Source organism: Artibeus jamaicensis, unplaced genomic scaffold (assembly GCF_021234435.1).
Source record: "Artibeus jamaicensis isolate MK-2021 breed Jamaican fruit bat unplaced genomic scaffold, CSHL_Jam_final contig_519, whole genome shotgun sequence".
Taxonomy (NCBI): domain Eukaryota; kingdom Metazoa; phylum Chordata; class Mammalia; order Chiroptera; family Phyllostomidae; genus Artibeus; species Artibeus jamaicensis.
In genome coordinates, this window is record NW_026521871.1 from 2,025,084 (window position 1) to 2,047,394 (window position 22,311).

Genomic DNA, 22,311 nt, shown 5'->3' on the forward strand with positions numbered 1-22,311 from the left:
AACAAGGCAGGTGGTTAGTGTTTGATGGGTCTGGAGTTTTACTTTGTGAAGGTGAAAGTGTTCTGGAGATGGATGGCGGTGATGGTTGCCCAGCAATGTACTTAACATCATTTAAAAATGGCTAAGGTGGCAAGTTTTATGTTATGTGTATTTTACCACAAAATAAATAAATATCTAAAATAGAAAAAATAAAATTTAAAGATGTAGTTTCGGGAATTGAAGCAGTCACTTCACAGACTACATGACCTTTCTTGAGGGTGAACCTGAGCACATTAACTTCTCTTGTGTAGACCTCAAAGTAAAAGAGTTTGTCAAGCCTGAGTTAGCTCACGTGACCCTTACTATGTAATGTACACATGGAACATTCAGAGAGCACACACTTCCATATAAGGTGGTTGATTTCCACTTTGGAATTCCAACTGGTCCATGTGGCTTTCATGATTAATAGCCCTCTAGCCTGTTTATTATTCAAAGTTTTAACAGGAATCACAAGCTTGAAGAATAAACTGTGGCTGCACTGGTCACGGATTCATCAAATGCTCAGGGCAGAGGTAGTCCTGTGACTGGTTTTGGAGACAGTGGGGTAAAGAGGGAAGAGCATGAGCTTTGAGATCAGACCTAAACTTAAATCCTGGCTCAGTCTCTTACTCCTGAGAAAGTTAGATACATTGTAATCTTGTCAATCATTATTTTTCATATACTTAAATATCAGCAAATTCACCTATCTGTTGAAATTTGTTTGTAACACCCAAAATCAATATTCATGGCATTCTCAAAGTCATTCCCAGTTATGTACAGAGGGGCAGGCATTTTGCATGGGACCACGAGCATGTTGCCAGCTGAGGTAAACAAGACAATGTTCTTTTGTTTTATCTCTCATACAATAAGCAAGCAAGTGTGCTTCTCACCTTCTATTTAGTACCGTGGTTTTTGCTTTGCGCTTTTGTTGGGGATTTTGCTCTTTAAAATGGCCCCCAAACTTAGTGCTGAAGTGCTATTTAGTGTTACTAAGAGCAATAAACCTTTGAGATGCCCGATGGAAAAAATATGTATGTCAGATAATCTTTGGTCAGCGTGAATTATAGTGCTATTGACTGTGAATTCAGTGTTAATGAATCAACAATGTATATTAAATAAGGTGTCCTTAAATAGAAACACACATCAAACAAGGACATCAACTCAGGCTGAAAGTGGCCATGGTGGTCAGAAATACTTACTTTGTAACATAAAAGCGAGCTTCTCAGTTTCATTCTTTTCCATGGGTTGCCACTTTTGGTTATTTTAGTATGCAAAAATGAAAGTGCCTTAAATTAACTGACTCCAAACAAAGATCACCTGTATTTTAAAATGGGTTTCCAACAATGCCCTGTGATCAGCAAGCTCTATTTAATAAAGAATTCTTGTTGGAACCCTAACATGTCATTAGGCATCACATTGGACAACTAAAAAGTTGAATTTGTCCTAGGATTTCTTCTGTTGCTGCTTTCTAAATTTTCTTCAGAATGGGTTTACATGACATTGTGAATCTGTAGTTACTACAAATAGAGGGAGAAAATGGACTAGTTATGTTGTATGTGAAGTATAGAATCAAAAACAATGATTTAACACATAGGAAAGATACTGTGTAGGAAACTCATAAGGAGTTCACCTAGGAAAAAAGATAACCCAAAAATCAGGTATTATTAGGGACACTATGGCCAGGTGTTCACCCATTATTAGTGTCTCCTCCGTTCTTACTAACAAAATCTGATTTTATTCAGGGAAGCATTATGCTCAACTAAAAATTACATTTCTCAGCTTTGCTTGGAGCTAGGTTTAGCCAAGGAGTTATAAATAGAAGTAGGATAGCACTTCCAGAAAATCTCTTTAAATATTATTGATCCAACTGAGAGATAGGTCTTTTGTCCCTGGCCCTTACCTTTTTCTTGCCTGGAACAAGGACATAATCGCTGGAGCTCCAGCAGCTATTTTGTGATTTTTGAACATAGATACTGCGAGTTCTTAGGATAGTGGTACAAAATGATGAAAAGAGCCTAGATGCATGATTGCTTTTTACAAAATGTGATCTCAGCTCTAGACAACTATACTTAGATTGTTATTACCATCAGCCCAGTGCAGCCCTAATCTCCAGTGTTGTCATTTTCAGTAATAATATTGATCTAGCAGTTATATACAGTTTTGCAGTTAATAGGGTATTTTCATTCTATCACCACCTTTAACCTTCACAGTCCTGTGAGATGAGTGCAGTTACTCTAGGCTTACAGATGAAGACACTAAAGCTCAGAGAATTTAGAAAACTTGGAAAAGGTTGCAGTTTTAGCATTTATCATAGTCAAGACTCAAACATTAAACATCACATGCAGCTTCTTTCTTCCACGTTCTTCTAGGCAAGTGGTAACATAACAGATGTCTCAGTAGCTATCACAGAAGTGGAGAATCTTTTTTTCACTTTATAAGACCCTACTCACCTACTAATGTACAGTTGACCAATCACATGCTAACTTACAAAAAAGAGGGAGGGTTTTTTGTTGTTTTCTTCCTGGAGACCTACGATAAGCTCAACTCACATCCTTTTTGACTTCAGAAGAAAAAACAAACCAGCCAATGCACAAATGACCTTAAATGCTTTTCAGTTTGGCTTTATGCCCAGGGATTTTAAAAGGAAACAAGGGAAGAAAGGAAAAGAGACATAAAGAGAGGGCACAATTCTGGGGAAAGGAAGGGAGAGGATATGGAAAAGACTAGGAGACTGAAAGCTGTGAATATTTTTAAGTATATGTCAGCCAAGATAGATAACTTGGCTTCATGAGCGACTTGCTAGAACCATTGAAGGCAGAGTAGACAGAGAGTTGTCATCTTTCCCATCGCCAACAGTCTTTAGGTCTTTGCAGCTCTTCTGTTCTTTTCTTTTTACCTTTTTAAAGAGAGTTTGCCAAAGAAATTGACTGTATAAGTTTCTGCCAGCAATTCACTGGAACCAGCTCATACACTATCACAAGATCCAATCGGTCAGTTTTCAGGACTTTTGAAAGCCAGTTGTTAAACACAGCCATTTTTTAAACTTAATTATATAAAGTTAAAATGGGATTATATTGAAAAACCCATGTAATACATAACAAAGCTCATCACTTCATAGTTCCTTTCTAATATGTGACTATTATCTATGCTTTTGAGTCATGTTGTCTATTCTGTCCATGCAGTGAAACCACTGTTATACAGCGGCAGGCTCCAGTGCATCTCCTCCCAGCCCACATCCAAAGATGTCGTGTTGGCAGCTTGCAGTAAGCCATAATGAGATTATTTACACCATTGAAATGGGCAAATGCTACAGATTTAGGAATTAATCCATTGTATTTTGAAACTTTGTAGTATTTTTGTCTGCCTCTAATGGCTTTTGCGTTATTTTAACTTTGCATTAGAGTCCTTTGCCTACATGTCTATACACTCTACTGAAATATAACCTCCTTCAACCTCCTTCAGGGGTCTTTTCTTATTCACATATAGATCCTTTCCCCATAAACACTCAACAGTTCCTTGCAAATAGTAGACTGCTTTAGTCTGCTCTGGCTACAGTAACAAAATATCACAAACTAGGTAGTGTAAACAGCAAACTAATGTCCTCACAGTTCTGGAGACTGAAAGTCCAAGATCAAGGTACCCAGCAGTGTTGGTTTTTGGTGAGGGCTCTCTTCTTGGCTTGCAGACAGCGACCTTCTTACAGTGTTTCACTGTGCATGTGCACTCCTGGTATTCCTTCCTCTTCTTATGAGGGCTTTAGTCCTTTCTGATTGCAATCCCGCCTTTATGGTCTCATTTAATCTTAATTATCTCCTTAAAGTTTCCAAATACAATTACACTGGGGTTAGTGCTTTAACATAGGAATTTGCAGTGGTGGAGGAGCCACAATTCAGTTCATAACTTAGGCGTTCATGACTTATGCATAAAATTGCTTGAAAGCAAAGAAATACAGAATCTTCACTGTGGGCCTTTCTCTGTGCTAGTTACATTTTATCACCTGAGCCTCCCAGCATTGTTTCAAGTTACATATAGAGGTTGGCAAAAGTAGGTTTACCATTTGTATGGAAAGGCATGCAAGTTATGATTATATGATTTTACAAGAATAAACTGTGTTTTGTGTACTCACAAGTGTAAACCTACTTTTGCTCGCCCTTGTATTATTGTCCCCATTTAACAGATGGAGGTGTTGACACTATAAGAGGTAAAGTAACTTGCCCAACTATGTACAGATGGTAAGTGTTCAATCCAGTATTCAGACCCAAACAATGTGACTCCATAATTCCAACACTTAAGCACTGTAGGCAATTGCCATCCTGTTTTTTTTTCATACACATGTATGTGTGTATTTTGTTTAATGACAGTACTGAAAGTGTTACCAAAAAAAGTAAGCAACTGTTGGGGGATTTTTAGTAGGACATATATGCAAATGTTCAGACATTCTGCAAAGAGGGTTTTGGTAAAACTAGGTGAGAGAGTCTTTCTGTAACTGCAGCATAAAGGAAAAGTGCTTAACTACACAGCCTTTCATTTCTGGGACCTTTGCTTTAAGACAAGATAAAATAAATAACTGTCAGATCCAATCTAACTGGAAAATATTTCTAACTAAACATTGAGCTTTAATAGTTTAAATTTTAAAATTTAAAGACTGAAAGGTTTGGAAAGGGAGTAAGCCAGTGAGAGAGAGCAGACATAGGAAAAAAACAACTCACAAGATTTAGAATCACTGTCCCTGCTTAGGACTCAGTGCAATTATTTTATTCCATTCGTCCAAACAGCGTTGACTCAGCTTGAAAGAAATTATTTGGCTTTAAATACAAATGGGTGTTGTTTTTGTCTTTTCCTCTTAAAGAATCTACGTTGACAGTTATTCATTCCATTCATCCTTCTTTGAGATTCTCCTCTGTCCACCCCACTCTCGGGTGAAAAAGCAAGCGCCTTGGTAGAATGAAAGGGATGCTACATGAGTTTTTCCTCCTGAAACCACACCTGTGTATCCTATTGCTTTGTGTCCCTGTCTAAATCCTTTGTTAAACCAGGAAGTCACAAAGATGAGATTTGAATACGTATAGCATGCATCCATTCAACAAACATTTGCTGAGTACCTACTAAATGTGAGACCCTCTTTTGGGAGAATATGGTGAACAAAGTCCCAGACATTCACTTTCTAGAAGCAAGAAAAAGACAATGAACAAGTAGATTATACATCAGCAATTGGTAAGAACTTTGAAGAAAAGAAGGTTAAGGATTTATCAGCACATTTTGGTCCAGATCATTCTTTACTGCAGGAGTTATCCAATGCATTGTAGGAGGTTTAGCAGCATCCCTGGCCTTGACCCACTATATGTGAAAAGTGCATGTGTACATGCACTGCCAAATGTCCATCGTGTGTCAACAGTAGTCCTTGATTGAGAAGCACAGGTCTATAGATATGAGGGTGCTAATTTATTAGTCAGGGAAGACCTCTCTGATAAGGCGACGTTTGAGCAAAGACTGGACACCGTGAGGATGGGCATTATGTAAGTATCTGGGGGAAGAATGTTCTTGGCAAAGGGAATGCTAGTGCAAAGGCCCTGATGTGAGAGGGTAGCAGGGAGGCCATAGTGAGCAGAATTGAACAAGAGGACGATAGGAAATGACATGGTCAGCCAGATCATAAAGGAGCGAGATCATGGTCCTACAGTAAGGACTTTGGCTTTGAGTCAGAAGGGGATGGGAAATCATCAAGGGTTTTGAGAAGAATAGTGACATGACCTGGTTTATATTCAAATAGAGTTGTTCTGGCTGCAGAGTACAGAACCAACTGTGGGGACACAATGGCAAAAGGCAGCGTTCAGAGGAGCCATGATGATTATCCCAGAGAGCACTTAGTTTTGAGTAGACAGGTTGTGAAGGGCTAGGAGAAGTGACTGGAATCTGGATATGTTGTGAACCTACATCTCACACAATTTGCTGTTGAATTAGATATCAGGTGTGAGCAAAAAAAAAAATGTATATGGGGGGAAGTGTTTGAAATACTCCTCTGAAAATAACCCAAATGAGCTTTCCTTTCTCATTTTTGCTCCTAATCCTATGGGACTTTAGGCATAATGGAAACATTGTTTAGCCATTAGATTTTAGACTGTTATATCCTAAATTACTTCCTGAGTAAACAAATTAAAATTATAATGTGGGTCTCCTGGAGAAACAGAGAGGAGCCAAACTCAGTACGATTTTACCTCTTAGATGCCACTTAACAGCACTTTTCTCCTATTGCTTGGGGAATTAAATTCTGGCAAGTAGGGGCAAAATGAGCAAACAGGCCCTCACAGCAGCCCATCACCAGTGGCTCACAGCTTCAGTACTACCCGATTGTTCTCCAGGACCCCGTTTGGGAACTAATGTGCACTTTTCATAAAAATCTCCACGTGCTGCAAATTCAGGCAGCATCACTTTTCTCTGTAGCACCTGCCTTCTGAGACCTCAGGCAAATTCTAGATATTGCCTCGCCAAATTGAAGTAGATTAACTGAGGTTCCAAACTTCTCAAACTACAGGAGAGGGAGAATGTGAAATAAAGGTCCAATCTTCCCATTAGAATCTAGGTTAAGATGGGCTTTTATAAGACCTTCTAACTGTCAGCCTACGTCAAAGAGTATACTCCAGGAGTTTTTACCTTTAAAACCTGTGGAGTCATGTTTGCTTTGTTTTTAAAGCAGTGTTTCTCCTCCTGTAGTGTGAGGTATTTATTAAGAATGTAGAATTCTGGGCTCCTTTTCAGACCCAAAAGGATGAAAATGGGAATAATGGTCAATAGGGGCCTTAGATGATTCTGGAGCATGCTAACATTTGAGAACCACTGCTGTGCCATTTAGGAATTACATTCACTTCCTTGTAATCAAGACTGTAAATAAAGATTTAGTTTCTTTCTCTCACTGGTGAAAGAAGTTTAAAGATAGGCAATTCAGGTCTGGTATGGTGGAGCCATGGTCTAATCAAAAACTTCCATTCTTAAGGTTACTTAATGGCACAAGGTGGCTGTTGGAGCTCCAGCCATTGTATTTACATTCCAGACAGGAAGCAGGAAGAAGGGGCAATAGGCAAAAAGGGCCTTTGCCAACTGCTCCACATTCTTTAAAAGAGCAATCTCAGAGGTCACATCCTTATGTATTAGTTGACCAAAATTTATTCACATGACTACTTATAGCTACCAGCTTGGTGCAGAAATATTGTTCTTAGTCGGGCATATTGATGGTCAGAGTAAAATAATGATATGTTTATTAAGGAAGAAAGAAAAATGGATTGTGGGCAGCCATATCTATCACAATTCCCTTACACCATCACGCCGTGGTGTTGTAGAAAGGCTGTTTAATTTGGAGCACATCACTTTTTATTGACTGCTAAGTTTATTTTGGGCCATATGTTGGTTATTTTATGGAGAATAGCAAAAGAAAACATATTCATCATTTCTGCAGTCATTCACACAAATATATTAGAAATCTACTTTATCTGTTTTATTTTCTTCTCTCCGATCCTCTGCCAGTCTCTTTTTTTCCTGATAAGGAAACCTAAGATTCCATGATAAGCAGAATGGGTGGGGTTGGGGTGAAGTGGAGAGGGGCTGGGATGAGGAAGCCCAGTCCGAAGGTGGCTCTACCACTTCTTAGCTCTGTGATGTTCAATCTGATGAGTGTCATACCAACCTCCAGGGTCTGGGGAGGGTTCACAAGATACTGTGTATAGAAACACTCCAGGCATAAGAGCCATTCAGTAAATATGGTCATTTGTCCTTTCTTTCATTTAGATGATGGAGGATAGTTGAATCTGACATCAACCAAAAAAGTATGACTTCTTTATGAGATTCCTGCTTTAAGAAAATAGGGATGCTTTTGATATGGAAAATGACCCACCCAAAAATATAAGCCCTTTTCCCTTAAGAGTTCTCATTTTTGCCAAAACTGACAGACTTCTTTTGCTAAAGCATGTATGTAGATTTGGAAGGTGACACGGGCAAAATTGAGTGAGAGTAGACATGTTCTTTCCCCTCCTCTGGGCCTTCAGGATCCGTTGGAGCAAACAGGGTTCCCACCATTTTCCTGGCAACTTCATGGGTCGGCCTTGGGGGAAGAATACTTGGGTAACTCTAAACCTGTCAAAGTGTGGTCCTGGGTAACCAGCGGGAGCATCACCTGAGAAGTGGTTAGAAATGCAGATTATCAGTCCTGCCCCAAGCTTACTGAAATAGAAATGTGTTTTAACAAGCCTTCTAGGTGGTTCTGATGCAGGCTAACGTTTGAGAACCACCACTCTAAATAAAGCACTGTGCCCACTTTTTAAAATCAGCACACTTTTCTCTCCAACAAGGAGTTATTGACTCTCTCTCTCTCCTGTCTGTGCTCATGCAGAAACGCTGCCAAAAGTGCAAACAAGCCCAGTCTCTCAAATTGGGCGAGGCCTTGTGCTGCAGACTTTATTTGCACACCAAGTTGACTAAGTTCTGACAATCCATCAGGCAGACTGAAGTTACTGCCAAACCTCCCTGTTGGGAATAACACCTTAAATAAAGGCCCTCAACTACTTCATTTTCATCATCCAGTTTATTGTATTCAAAATGCTTTTTTGGGGGGTGGGGGGATGGTGTACCTAGTACAGCCTCACCCAGGGCAGAATCATAAGCACTTCTACCTGGGAATGTTTAAATGAACCAAAGTTTCTAGAACACTCAACAGACCTGCTCTCAGTACATTAGTACACACAAGAGGAAAAATAAAGATACCAGTATACCAGGTAATAGCTTGGTAATGGTCATCAATGACAAAATTCTATTGGATTCACTTATTTGCTTATAAAAATTAACAAGTAAAACACATTTGGGCTAAAACAAGCAATGTGCAGGGTTTTTAGGGGTGGTGTCCAATTTAATTTTTGAACTGCCAGAAGGTAACTAAATATTTCCCTTGGTGTGTGTTTTGAGCTACATGGTAGTTTTATTACAGAGATGCCAGAAGGTAAGGCAGGCTGTGTTTCTGTGTTCTGCCAGACAGTTTGGGAATTCAAGAACGTGATGTCTCCCTCATTCCCATTGTCTTCTAATCTTCCTTGCTCAATAAAGAGCTTGGAAAGTCCAGATAAAGACCAAGTGCAGACACAGAAGCCAACATGAGAAGGGTGAGTATTTTTTCTGGATTTTAATGGGCTTGGAAGTGGACTAGAACTGGTGAAGGACCAACTCCTTGTCCCACCTCAGAATGAGTCAGATCACCTACCATTCAACATGGATGTGATTGGTAGGTTGTTAATTAATATTTGCTGATTTGTTTTAATAAAGGGGCATTTCACTAACTAGGTAAGTTTTTAAGCTATCCACCAAATTATTGTGAGGAAATATTTTAGCACATTCCATATTTGTGGAATTATTGGAATACTGGTAGAAATGACACATGTTCAGTAGTGGTAAACAGTTGGCTTGAATTATAACACAATATGTCTAGACAGGAAAAATAGAGCTATGTTCCCAAAGAGTAGTCACTGCCTCTGTTGATTTAAGACTTTAGTCTCATACATATACCCCTATGTTCATTTCAGCATTATTTACAATAGTCAAGATATGGAAGCAACCCAAGTGCCCAAAATAGACAAGTGGATAAAAAAAAGGCGGCAATATATATATACAATGGAATATTACTCAGTCATAAAAGGGAATGAAATTTTACTATTGAACATTTGTGACACCTAGAAAGTAATATGCTAAAGTGAAATAAATCAGAGAAAGACAAATACCATATGATTTCCCTTATATGTGGACTGTAAAGAACAAGATAAATGAACAAATGAAACAGAAACAGACTCACAGATAAAGAGAACAGACTGATGGTTGCCAGAAAGGATGGGAGTTAGGGAGCTGGCTGAAAAATGGGAAGGGATTTAGAAGTACAATTTAGTAGTTACAGAATGGTCATAAGGATGCAAGGTACAGCATAGGAAATATAGTCGATGATATTGTAATAACTATGTATGATGTCAGGTGGGTACTAGAAATATCAGGGGGAACACTTCATAAAGTATATGATTATCTAACCACTATGCTATATATGTGAAACTAATACAGAATACTATTGAATGTAAGCTGTAATTGAAAAATAAAATTAAAAAAAAAAGAATTTGAAGTCTTCAAAAGGGACCTCGGAATACGAAGATATTTCTTATCCCCAAGCAGCTCTAGAATTCTCTATCACTGTGTGTTTGGGACTCCTTTATTCTCCAGTCTTTTTTTCTTTTTCTTTTTTTAAAGATTTTATTTATTTGTAAGAGAGTGGGGAGGGAAGGAGAAAGAGAGGGAGAGAAACATCAGAGCTTTGAGGAGGTACAAAGCAGATCTTCAGAGAGAGAAGTATAGAGGATTGCCCTTAGAAGGATGAGAATTGCTGACCGATCTGCTCCCAGTGGCGGGATCCACTTCCTCACAAGGCTCTATTCTTCTACTCTGCTGCTGGGTTTCTAGGGAAAACATCACACCTTTATAATAATTTGCTATTTTTATGTCTGAAATAAAACTAGCTTAAATAGCATTTTATTCCTTGTAACCTTCTTGCTTAGACTAAGGTGGGGGGGAGGGGTATAGAGTTTGGTCTCACTCTATAAGCTGATGATGTTGCCCTACCTTTTAAAATGGAAGAAAGACCAGGAAGCTTCTGGATTGCTCCATTTGGAGTATTCCAGGATGGATAATATACTGGTTGCTATACATTCATGTTATTATTGCTATTGAGGGGCAAATGCTCTGCCTACACTCTCATTTCATTGCCACGATCTTATAATGAAGCTTCTGAGTAGTTAGTATAACTTGCTGAGGACACAGACATGGTACATGGGCAAGCTGGGACTAAGGGTGCAGATCTCCTTGGCCATGGTGCAGAAGGAGCTCGGAAGGCTCCAACCTGGGCCAGCCTTGGGCAGGATCAGAGAGGGCTTGGCTCAAGGCACTAATTCAGAAGGGTTCTCAGGGATGACTCTTTCCAGGCAGGGAAGAGGGGGCTGTGTGAATAATGAGTGATTGAGAGGAGGATCAGTCAAGCTCAACTTAACACTGTTCATTAGCAAGCATCCACAGCAACTTATTCCATATTAGCATTTGTCCCTAGTGTTCTGTAATTATCATGGGAGTTGTGAGAATGGCAAGGTGTTGCTGCAGCAAGGCCTTTCTACAAGCAATTCTTTGACCTGGGACACAGAGCCCTTCTCTAAGACACAGAAATGGATCTGCTTTTATACCTAGCACTTACCTGAGCAGCCATATGGTACTGGTCTCTGATGGGCTCAGTGCCAGCGTCTGATTCCAAACTAACTCATCATCTGGGCTTTTATTGCTTCTCTGGAAGACTGCTGGTAACCTGTGGGCGGCCCACAGAACCTGGAGCAGTTCCTTCCCATCCCAGGACGTGGCTCCCTGCCAGGTGCCTTCAGGGAGCAATTGCAGAGGCCCCGACCTCCCAAGGCCAGCTAGTCTAGGACGAGAAGTCTGTTTACAGTTGCCTTTGGGATTTGATTAAGAGGATGATATGCACATGATGGTGAATGGTTACGATTATTTGTTACGAAAATAAAGATGGCTTTTGCATTTTTTTAAGGCCTAGTCATTGCGAAACCTTCTCTCCCCTCTCTCCTAACACTTATGACTTCATTTCTGGAGATCAAAGTAGACAGAGCTTTCGTAACTCTTCACCCTAGCATTCCCAGAACATGTGTGCGTATCCCAGACTCCCTAAACTCGGGGAATTAGACTGAATTTGTGGATTGTAACTAATATGATAAATTTAGAGCCCCAAGCCGTCTTTTTTCTGTTTTGTTGAATGAGTGCCTTGTTTCACAAGAGCTGGTCATGATGCTGCTAAGAGATAGTTGAAAAGTATTTTCCATGATGTCATCTAAGCTTGTGGGGTTTTGTTTTGTTTTGCTTCTCCTATATAATAGCATATCTTTTGTTTTGGTCAGTTTTTTTCCCCGAGTTTTGTATGCAGCTGGATGATAGAATGTTGTTTTCTTTTCTCAGGAAAAATTAGATCTTGGTGCTTTCCAAAGTCATTGCTAGGTTAACTGAGCCTTAGAAAGTGCAAGAATTTGTCCTGTGATAAACAGGAGTATTCTAGGATGTACAGAAATACTCTTATTAATGATGATTTTTTATTTTATACTCTGTATCCCAGATTTAGTGACTTGTTTTCTGACAGACATGAGCTGCCTCCTGTCCTTACAAAGGGCTCTAGACCTGGAGGGCTTTTAATGTAGGTGGAGGCTGAGGGACCCAGGAGTTTGCTTAGTGCCAAAAATTGGCTTTGACTCCAGCGCGGCCAAGGCAGGCACTGACATATCCCGTTGGCTCAGGAGGCATGTTACATGCTGGAGAAAAAATGGTAAAGTCAGCTCTCTGGGGAGCCTGCCGAGAAAGCTTTACCCTCCGGGTCCACCAGCATATTTGCCCACTTCTCTTTTTTCAGGAAAGTCTGATGGCTTATTATTACTACTATTATTAATTATTATTTTGCAGAGAGAAGGAAAACCTCCAACAGATAGGTTATTTGCTGGGCTCCTTCTTTAAGGAGAAATTCCTGTGCTTGCAGTGAGAAGCTCATGCTGTTACATTCCATGGGAATGGGACAGGGGCAAGCAGATTGTGTCCCGCTGTGGGAGTCAGCTTCCCAGAAAGTGGGAATGAGCAAGTTATCTGTGTGCCTTTCATTCTCCAGGTTCACCAGTACTATAGCTGTCTCCCAGAAGAGAAAGTCCCTTATGTCAACAGTCCTGGAGAGAAACTGCGGATCAAGCAACTATTACACCAGCTGCCACCACATGACAATGAGGTAAGGGGCTGGGGGGACCTTAAGAATACTTTTCTTAGAATCCTCTCTGAATTGCTACCTTTCTACAGTGAGAATGCTGGATCAAGGAGATCTCCAAAGAAAAATTCTGGCAATGTATTTTAGGTTTTAGCTTCCTTAACCAGAGCCAAAAGAAACTGAAGGAACTGTCAGACACCTTCTGGAGAGTGTTACCAAAAAGCAGAATCTCATTATGGGCTGGATTCGCCTCTGAGCCTGGCACCACTAGCTATTTGAGGGTAACCAGGGAGCACTAAAACATAAAAGCCCAAGACCAGGTTTTCTTAGTTGAAGAAGAAATTGGGAGGCTGGCTTCCTGAGCGTGTCAGGTGATTGAGAGTCCCTAGGCCAGTTCAAACCCTGCGAAACGTTTGTGACTCCTTTATTTTCAGTATCACGTCATGTTAAATGAGTGTGTACATTGCCCACGGTACACAGCAGAAGTTCAGTGTCCAGATTTGCAGCTCTGAAGTTCTGTGTTTTTGTCATTTGAAGTCCCACTTGCTAGAGTGACCCTTTGTACCCTTGAAAGTATGGCTTGCAGGCTGTCCTTTTCTTCTGAAGCCAGACACACAGCACTGGAAGCCAGCTTTTCTTCTGTTTGAAGATTAATGGATCATAAGGGAAATTTGTAAATATGCTTTTAAAAGATCATTATGCTTGAGGGGTTTAGATTTATAAACTAGAAATTAATTTTTAAGTATCTGGCTTGTAAAAAATAGTAATCACAAAGAATTGAATTGTCCACTGACCTCTGATTGCATTTTAAATAAAAACATAATTTTCAGTTGAAAAAAATCCATACACCAGCCTTCTACCAAGTGCCCCACCCACAAGCTAGATCCTAGGGGAAATGAGTTAGTGCTTTTTTAGTCTTTACCTTCCCACGTTAGAATTAAAAAGGATAAATCAGGAGACACAAAAATAGATTTGAGTAAGTGGAGCAAAAGCTTAAACACTGAAGCAGCTCCTAAAAAGACAGCCACGATTCCCTTTCCTATCATTTACTTCAGACTTCATTAAAAATATATATAAGTAATGTTTTCTCTTTAAAGCTGAGAGCACACTTTGTAACCTGATGCCCAGTTAACTAATTTGGAAGTGAAAATTCGGATTTTTACAAGCAGGAGGGGTGTGTCTTTCTTTAAAAGCATGTCCATAAAATATCAGTGGTGTAACCATATATTCTGGGCTGTTCAGGTCCCTGTAGTTCTCTCGCTGGTATATCTAAATGAAGACTTTCTTTTCTTGTTTACTCTTTTTACATGAGAGAGAGAACTGGTCTACTCTTTTCTGCTTTTAATGGTTTATTCTGCTTACGATTAATTGGTTTCATGAAAAGAGACCTTTCAAATTCCTTCTTCCTGTTGGTGAGAATTCCTTACATGTGACCCGGAGGGCAGATTTCACCCATTTGACATGGCCCTTTTGAGAACAAAGGGTGATTCTAAAGTAAATATCTGACCACTCTTTTTTTCACCCTGAGAAAACAATTTTGATATCTATAGCTGCTCTGGTTTTCAAATTGGGATGCATCAGTCTAGTTCAAAAAGTTTCCCTGCAACCATCTGGATGACAAAGCATCTGAGCATTTCAATTAACCTTTCTGATGCTCGGATTACTTTAAAGTAAGACAGGCAGTGTAAGTAGGACAATGTATACTAAAATGTGGTAGATATGGGACTTTGGGTGGAACATGGACAAGACAGTAAATAATACTGAACCATGTAATGAGAGAATCACTTCCTTTTAAGTTGAGTGGTGGAATAATCAGGGTAAGTTCAGTTTGATGCTAGCGGGAGTATCACAATTTTCCAAATCCTCCTAATATTCACTTTGAAGTTGCAGTATTAAGAATCTGTATTTTACCTGGCTAATATAGCTCATTGTATTGAGTGCGGTCTGTGAACCAAAGTGTCATCAGTTCGATTCCCAGTCAGGGCACAGGCCTGGGTTGCAGGCCAGGTCCCCAGTGGGGGCCATGTGAGAGGCAACCACACATTGGTATTTCTCTCCCTCTCTCCCTCTCTTCCCTCTCTCTACAACTAAATAAATAAAATCTTAAAAAATAAAAATAATTTTTAAAAAAGAATCTGGATTTCCCACAAGTAAAAGTAGCCAGCTAGAATCTAACAATGTGGTTTTGTTCTAACTATATTTAGTTTATGGTGACCCTCTGTTTTTTGCAGGTAATACTGATTTTCCATTTATAATCTTAATATACTTTTTTTTAAGTAAACATATTCAAGTTTTAAAATGAGTCCATTTTACAACAGTATTAAGTAAGTAATAGTTTAAGACTGTGACAAAATTTCCGAGATGTACAGACATAAGGGGAGAGATGGGAAATACTGAACCAAATGTCTCTAATTTCCTCCCTTACTTCTGTGTCTGTATTTGATAAGAAGGAGCATATCTTAATGTGAGTGGATGCATTAACCAAAGCCAACAGCTGCTCTTTTCTCCTGCTCACAGTTAAGCATGCAAGGACCCTGTGAAGCAACACAGATAACCTCTGAGCCAATTCTTCAGTCTCAAGTCTCTGGTTCCCCATTTTCCCAATAATGAGATGGGAAAAGAGAAGCTGTGAACCTGTAAACAACAGTTCCAGCTTGCTGGCCTGGAGCCATCCACTGGTGTCAGGGACCACATATGTGGGCACATGGGCTTGAAAGTATGAGGACCCCACAATCAATTTGAAGATGAAAATCCATTTAAAAGAAGGAGAAAGTCCCAGGTCTTGGATTGGATCTTAGTGTAGTGAACAGAATGAGTCAATGAGGATGACCAACAGGTCCTGCCAAACCCTGGGCTCCAGAGTTTGGAACCTTTACTAAGCAATTTTGCCTGTCAGCAGTCTTAGGCAAAGACTCATTTTAAATGTCCCCAAGCCTGGTGGTGTTAAAGTATCGGCCAACACCATAAAATCAACTAGGAGCATGTTTAATGAGAAAACTCGGAGGCGTGTGCTTCAGGAACCCTAAGGAGCAAGAGTGACTCTCCCATGCCATCCTCTGTGTCTGTTCAGGTCCGATATTGCAACTCCCTGGATGAGGAGGAGAAACGGGAGCTGAAGCTCTTCAGCAACCAGAGGAAACGCGAGAATTTGGGCCGAGGGAATGTCAGGCCCTTCCCAGTCACCATGACAGGAGCTATTTGTGAACAGGTGAGTGCAGATTCCAAGGCATGAAGACAGATTGCTCTGGCCCACTTTCACTCCACAGTCATTTTATTGAGTGCCTCCTTTGGGCCAGACATTGTTCTTGGCTGGGGGATACAATAGTGAGCAAATATTAAAAACTTAATCTTTTAATAAGGTATAAAGTCAGACAATAACATAAACAAACAAGATAAAAAGCATATAGCAAGGAAGTGGGTTAGGAAGTGTTGGGAGTATGGGAAGGTTGTAGTTTTCATAAAGTGGCCTCGAAATACCCCCTCACCCCCACCAACCCTTAGAAGGTGGCTTCTGAGCAAAGACAAGCAAGAACTGAGAGGGTGAAGGATGCAGGCCTTGGGGGAGGGACTGCAGGGGAAAGGGAGCAGCTAGTTCAAAGGCCCTGAGGCAGTAGCATTTCATTCGTGTACAATGAATGGCCAGTTGGCCAGTGTGGCAGGGCAGAGGCAGGAAGGAGGAGAACTGACAGGGGTCAGGTCCTGGAGATTTATGTATTCATTGAAAAGGGCCAAGCCGAGGAATGACATGTGATGCATTTCTATTTTTAAATGAGTCCTTTAGAAAATGGAGTTTGCCTGGACCATGGGTCAGCCTCTTTTCATGATCATTCCAGGACCAGTGACATTTAAAGGGTGGTAAATGATGGTCTCCTTGGTTTGAGGGGTCTTTAGCAAAGTTCATGAACCCCCTGCATGAACTTCCTGGGTTCGAGAGTTTAGATATGTTTTTTCTCCTACTCTCCTGTAGAGGGCTCAGGACATGGCAGAGGAAGGTTTTAAAGAAAACAGGGTGGTAAGAATCCAGCCTGCTTGCATTTACCCTGCCCCTACTCTCAGATACCAAAAGCCTTGCTATGCTAAATGTTATTTTCCACATTTCACTTAGCCTGCTGCTTTTTTAATATGCCCACCTAACTGCTTAAGCTGTAAAGGGACCCATTCAGGTGCTGAAGATATGTGAGTTGGGTCTGTGAAAAGAAAGTGAGAATAGTACCTTAGGGGCCTGGATGCCATTTAGAGACTTCTTTTTTGTTGGGTTGGGTGTTCGTTTGGTGTTTTGGGGTTTTTTTTGGATTTCAGAGGGATAGAGTAAGAAGGTTCATATGGATGGAATGGAGACACTACTTAATAGGGGAGCCAAAGGACCAGAGAGAGGTCTGGTGGTGGGGTCTTCATCCTTAAGATGCATCCTTGAGATGCACATGGTCAGTCTTTAAGATGTGAGATTCCGTTTGCTCAATTGAGGAACTCCAGCACTCTCAAATCCTTTTCCTGCAGCCATCCCATCTGGGCTCACCTAAGACAGAAGGAAGGTTGGGCATTTTGTAGGCAGATGTCAAAAATAGTATAGAATAGTGATAAGACCATGGAGGCAGAAAGACCTAAGTTTGACTCACATTTCTCCCCAATGACCTTGGCCATGTCACTTCTCCTCAGTTTTGTCATCTGCAAAGTGGGGATAACAAATGTCTACATCATAGAATTATGTTGAAGATTGAATGGGATTCTATATTATTGAAGTAATCAAACAAGGGACCCTTTACACTGAGATTGATCTAGTACTTTGTATGGTAGCCTACATAAGCAAACCAAAACCTAAGCCAGAATCCATGTACTGGAATCCAAGAAAATCAAACTTAAGAACAACCAATCACAAATGTCAACTAGGCCTTCCCAAATAAGGCAACTGCTTAAGTTACAACCAATCAAATCATTTCTTTGTTTTGCTTCCGTCTCTTTATAAGAACCTCTCCCTGAGTTCCACTCAGTGGAATGCTCCGAACTACCTTCAGTTTGGTGCTATCCAATTTGATTCAACATTTCCCCAAGTGAACTCTTGAAATTTTTAATGTACCTCAGTTTCTCTGTTAACAGTACACTACTCAGTTCTACTAATGTTAAAAAAAAAGGAAGGTGCAGTCTTTTTTGTAACATAATAGCTTTCTTTTGTCTGGTCAGTCATGTGAATGAGCTCCCAGAGATTGTTAATATCTTTACTTCTTCTTTTATAAAGCATTTCAACCCACATGAGGTCCATGATATAGGAAACGTTTGGAAGTAGCTTTTCTACTCTCTAGACATCGTCCCCAGAGCTCAGCCCCTCATGTGGGGTTGTGAAGCAGAGAGCCTTCCCCTGGACCCACTGCTTTACACTTTATTACTCCCTCAAAGACCCTCAGACCATATTGGTTTTATCCCAACACCAGCTGTAAGAAGGGTTATCAGGGATTCTGCCTTGTTCCTTTCTCTGTGGGGAATGTGAATGGGAAGATAGGGGAGGGAGAGAGAAGAAGCCCTTTCAAGAGTCAGGTCTTGGAAATGGTACCTTTTCAAGCAAGACTAACATCTTTCTTCAAAAGATGTTAGAGGAAATAGGCTAAAAGCATTCCAGGAAGACTTTCAGAGAAATAGTTAAAGGAGGGCATGTTTTAATGAACCCACTCCCCTATCATCTTACAGCCCCCTCTCCCCACCCTCAGCCCCCACAGCCTACTCCTCCTGGTGTTAAACTTGGCTGTGCCTCTGGATGGCGTTTGGAGGATCTAAAAGATAATGAGACCTTCACTCTGTGTAAGTCTGCCTCCTACCTGCACGCATTTTCCTTTCTTCCCCACCTTTGTGAGTTCTTATTTTCTCACTTTTCATCTTAACTTGGTGGCCCTCCTAAAGGAGAGTGCGGGGGGAGGGCACATATGTAAAGCAGGTAGCACAGGGACTAGTTGGAAAATAACTGCTCAGTAGTCGACTTGGTAGAGGTGGTGGTGATTCATCACCTGCGCATGATACTGAGAGATGGGAGCCAATGTTCACACTGACGTTTCCATTTGCCTCACAGTGTGGTGGCCAGATTAATGGCGGGGACATCGCAGTGTTTGCATCACGCGCAGGCCACGGTGTTTGCTGGCACCCACCCTGCTTCATATGTACTGTCTGCAATGAGCTCCTGGTGGATTTGATCTACTTCTACCAGGATGGGAAAATATACTGTGGCAGGCACCACGCTGAGTGCCTGAAGCCGCGCTGCGCAGCCTGTGACGAGGTCAGTGCACTCTCCATGGGGCTTGCAGCCCTGCCTGTCAGCTCTCTGTTGTATAACCAACACATCATCCAGTGGCTTCCTGCACACACACAAAAAACACAGACCACTCCACCTTCTTATATTAACCCTTTCCAGAGAGATGCCCCATCCCTTCCTGGTTGCTAGCTTGTCCTTACCTGTGGCTGACTTTACTGAACATGGCAGTCTCATGGACATCCATGTAGAAAGGCAGTTAGTTTCTGTAGCTGAGGAGACTCCTGCCTTAGGTCAGTTCAGAATGCTTAAAGAAAGAAAAACGGCATTGTGCAGCTTTAGATTTCAGCCAGAATCCCAGGGAGAAATCATCAGTAACAGTGTGCCACTTACACCTCAAGTTCTGTTTTCTTAACTTCATTGGGACAGATTGGTTGAGAAGAGAAGAAAACTGGTAGCATCATTTAATTTTCCTACAATATACCAGAGTTCTGGTGAGGACTTGGGAGGCAGATGGATTCCCCATTTGGATACCATTGCCCTGCACTCTAAGAGGAATGTGGATTTGCTACCCAGAATCAGAAAACAGACGGAAACACAAGGCCTAGACCTGGTGCTTTCTCCCACCAGACGCATAGCCAGGTATGATCTGTAACCTGGAAGAATACAAAACCTGATTTAGTTTTAAAGGTTTGGACCTTATAGCTCAACAAAAAAAATTTTAAGACTTTGGAGCAGAAAGGAGAATATTCTAAACCTGACCACTTTTAAGGGAATCATTTGGAGAAAATCTTGGACAGGGGTTTTCTCCTGCACAAAGTAGAGTTTTGGTTCTATCTGACCCTAAAAACAAAAATGTGAGTCTGTATAAACAACACTCTATTTTTTAGCCAGAGTTCACCATGGCATGGGAGTTTCTTCTGCCTGTGAAAGATTCACTGTTCTAGGAGGAAGACAATCAGCCTTAACTAATTTGGATTCTCATGCCTTTGGTGATATTCAAGAGAGACCCTCTAGACAGGTAGTTGGGAAACTGATTTCAGGTCCAGCCCTGTAATTCTAGGCAGCCACTTTATCTTCATGGTTTGGTCTCCACATCTGAAAACCAGTGCTCATGATATGACACTGTATTATTTAATGGCAAAGAGAATGTGATGATTTACGTGCTCTGAAATTTTTGTTTATAGAGATATAATTCACATAATATAAAATTCAGCCTGTTAAGGTGTACATAGTCAATGATTTTTAATATATTCACAGAGTTGTGCACCCATCATTACTGTCCAATCCCAGATCATTTACATCACCCCAAAAAGAAAGTTTGTTGATTAGCAGAAACTTCCCTTTTCACCCTTTGCCCAGGCCCTGGCAACCACTAATCTCCTCTCTGTTTCTATGGATTTACATATTCTGGACATTTCATATAAATGGAATAATACAATGTGTGACTTTCTGTGTCTGGCTTCTTTCACTCAGCATGATGTGTTCAATGTTAATACATACTGTAGCATATATCAGTACCGTATTTGTTTCCAAGGCTGAATATTATTCAGTTGTATGTATCTATCATATTTTGTTTAGCCATTTTTCAATTGATGGACATTTGTTCCCACTTTATAACTATTATGAATGATGCTGCTATGAACATTCATGTGCAACTTTTCATATGCACATATATTTTTAATTTTCTTGAGTGTATACCAAGTAGTGGAATTGCTGGGTCATATGAAAATTCTGTTTAATTTTTTAAATATATTTTATTGATCATGCTATGACAGTTGTCCCATTATTTTTCTCCCTTTTACTCCCCTCCGCCCTGCATTCTCCCTCCCACCAGCATCCCCCCCCCACCCTCTTAGTTTATGTCCGTGAGTCATACATGCAAGTTCTTTGGCTTCTCCATTTCCTATACTGTTTTTAACCTCCCCCTGTCTATTTTGTACCTACCATTTATGCTTCTTACTCCCTTACTTTTTACCCCCTTCTTCACAATTCCCCTCCCCACTGATAACCCTGCATGTGATCTCCATTTCTGTGATTATTTTCCTATTCTAGTTGTTTGCTTAGTTTCTTTTAGTTTTTGGTTTTGTTCTTATGTTCAGTTGTTGATAGTTGTGGATTTGTTTTCATTATACTGTTCATAGTTTTGACTATCTCCTTTTTCTTTGATAAATCCCTTTAACATTTCATATAATAAGGGCCTGGTGATGATGAACTCCTTTAACTTGACCTTATCTGGGAAGCACTTTATCTGCCCTTCTGTTCTAAATGATAGTCTTGCTGGATAAAGTAATCTTGGATGTAGGTCCTTGCTTTGCATGATTTTGAATACTTCTTTTCCAACCCCTTCTTGCCTGTAAGGTTTCTTTTGAGAAATCAGCTGATAATCTTATGGGAACTCCTTTGTAGGTAACTCTCTGATTTTCTCTTGCCACTTTTAAGATTCTCTCCTTATCTTTAATGTTGAGTAATTTCATTGTGATGTTCCTTGGTGTGTGCTTCCTTGGATCCAACTTCTTAGGAACTCTCTGAGCTTCCTGGACTTCCTGGAAGTCTATTTGCTTTGCTAGATTGGGGAAGTTCTCCTTCATTATTTTTTCAAATAACTTTTCAATTTCGTGCTCTTCCTCTTCCCCTTCTGGCACCCCTATGATTCAGATGTTGGAATGTTTTAAGTTGTCCTGGGGGTTCCTAAGCCTCTCCTCATGTTTTTGAATTCTCGTTTCTTCATTCTGTTCTGATTGAATGTTTACCTCTTTCTTCTGCTCCAAACCATTGATTTGAGGCCTGGTTTCCTTCACGTCACTCCTGGTTCCATGTATATTTTCCTTTATTTCACTTGCATAGCCTTCATTTCATCATTCATTTTGCAACCAAGTTCAATCACTTCTGTGAGCATCCTAATTACCAATGTTTTGAACTCTATATCTGATAGGTTGGCTCTCTCTTCATTGCTTAGTTCTATTTTTGGAGCGTCGATCTGTTCTTTCATTTGGGCCATTTTTTTTAATATTAAATTTTATTTAGTTACTTTTCAAGTACATTTTTTTTTAATCTATTTCTCCCATCCCACCCCACCCCCCCGCCCGGTCTCCCCCCTCCCTCCCATTCCCCCCTCCCTCAGTCCTCATCTCTGTGTCTTTCATACTTGTTCCTCAAAATCCCTCCCCCTTTTTCCCCTTAAGTTCCCTTCCCTCTCCCCTCTGGTCGCTGCCCACTTGTTCTCTATTTCAGCGTCTTTGTTTTTATTCTG

The 22,311-nt window shown here is 40.5% G+C and overlaps 1 protein-coding gene across 5 annotated transcripts in view; it reads left to right on the forward strand.

Moving 5' to 3' along the window:
- The window catches only part of PRICKLE2 (prickle planar cell polarity protein 2), a 349,535-nt gene that overhangs the window by 270,535 nt on the left and 56,689 nt on the right, over positions 1-22,311 (forward strand). For all 5 annotated transcript variants that reach the window (XM_037136138.2, XM_037136139.2, XM_037136141.2 and 2 more), the window contains 3 exons: positions 12,737-12,850; positions 15,897-16,034; positions 18,882-19,085. In XM_037136138.2, the coding sequence (XP_036992033.1) occupies positions 12,737-12,850; positions 15,897-16,034; positions 18,882-19,085 (456 nt within the window). The remainder of the gene's footprint in view (positions 1-12,736; positions 12,851-15,896; positions 16,035-18,881; positions 19,086-22,311) is intronic.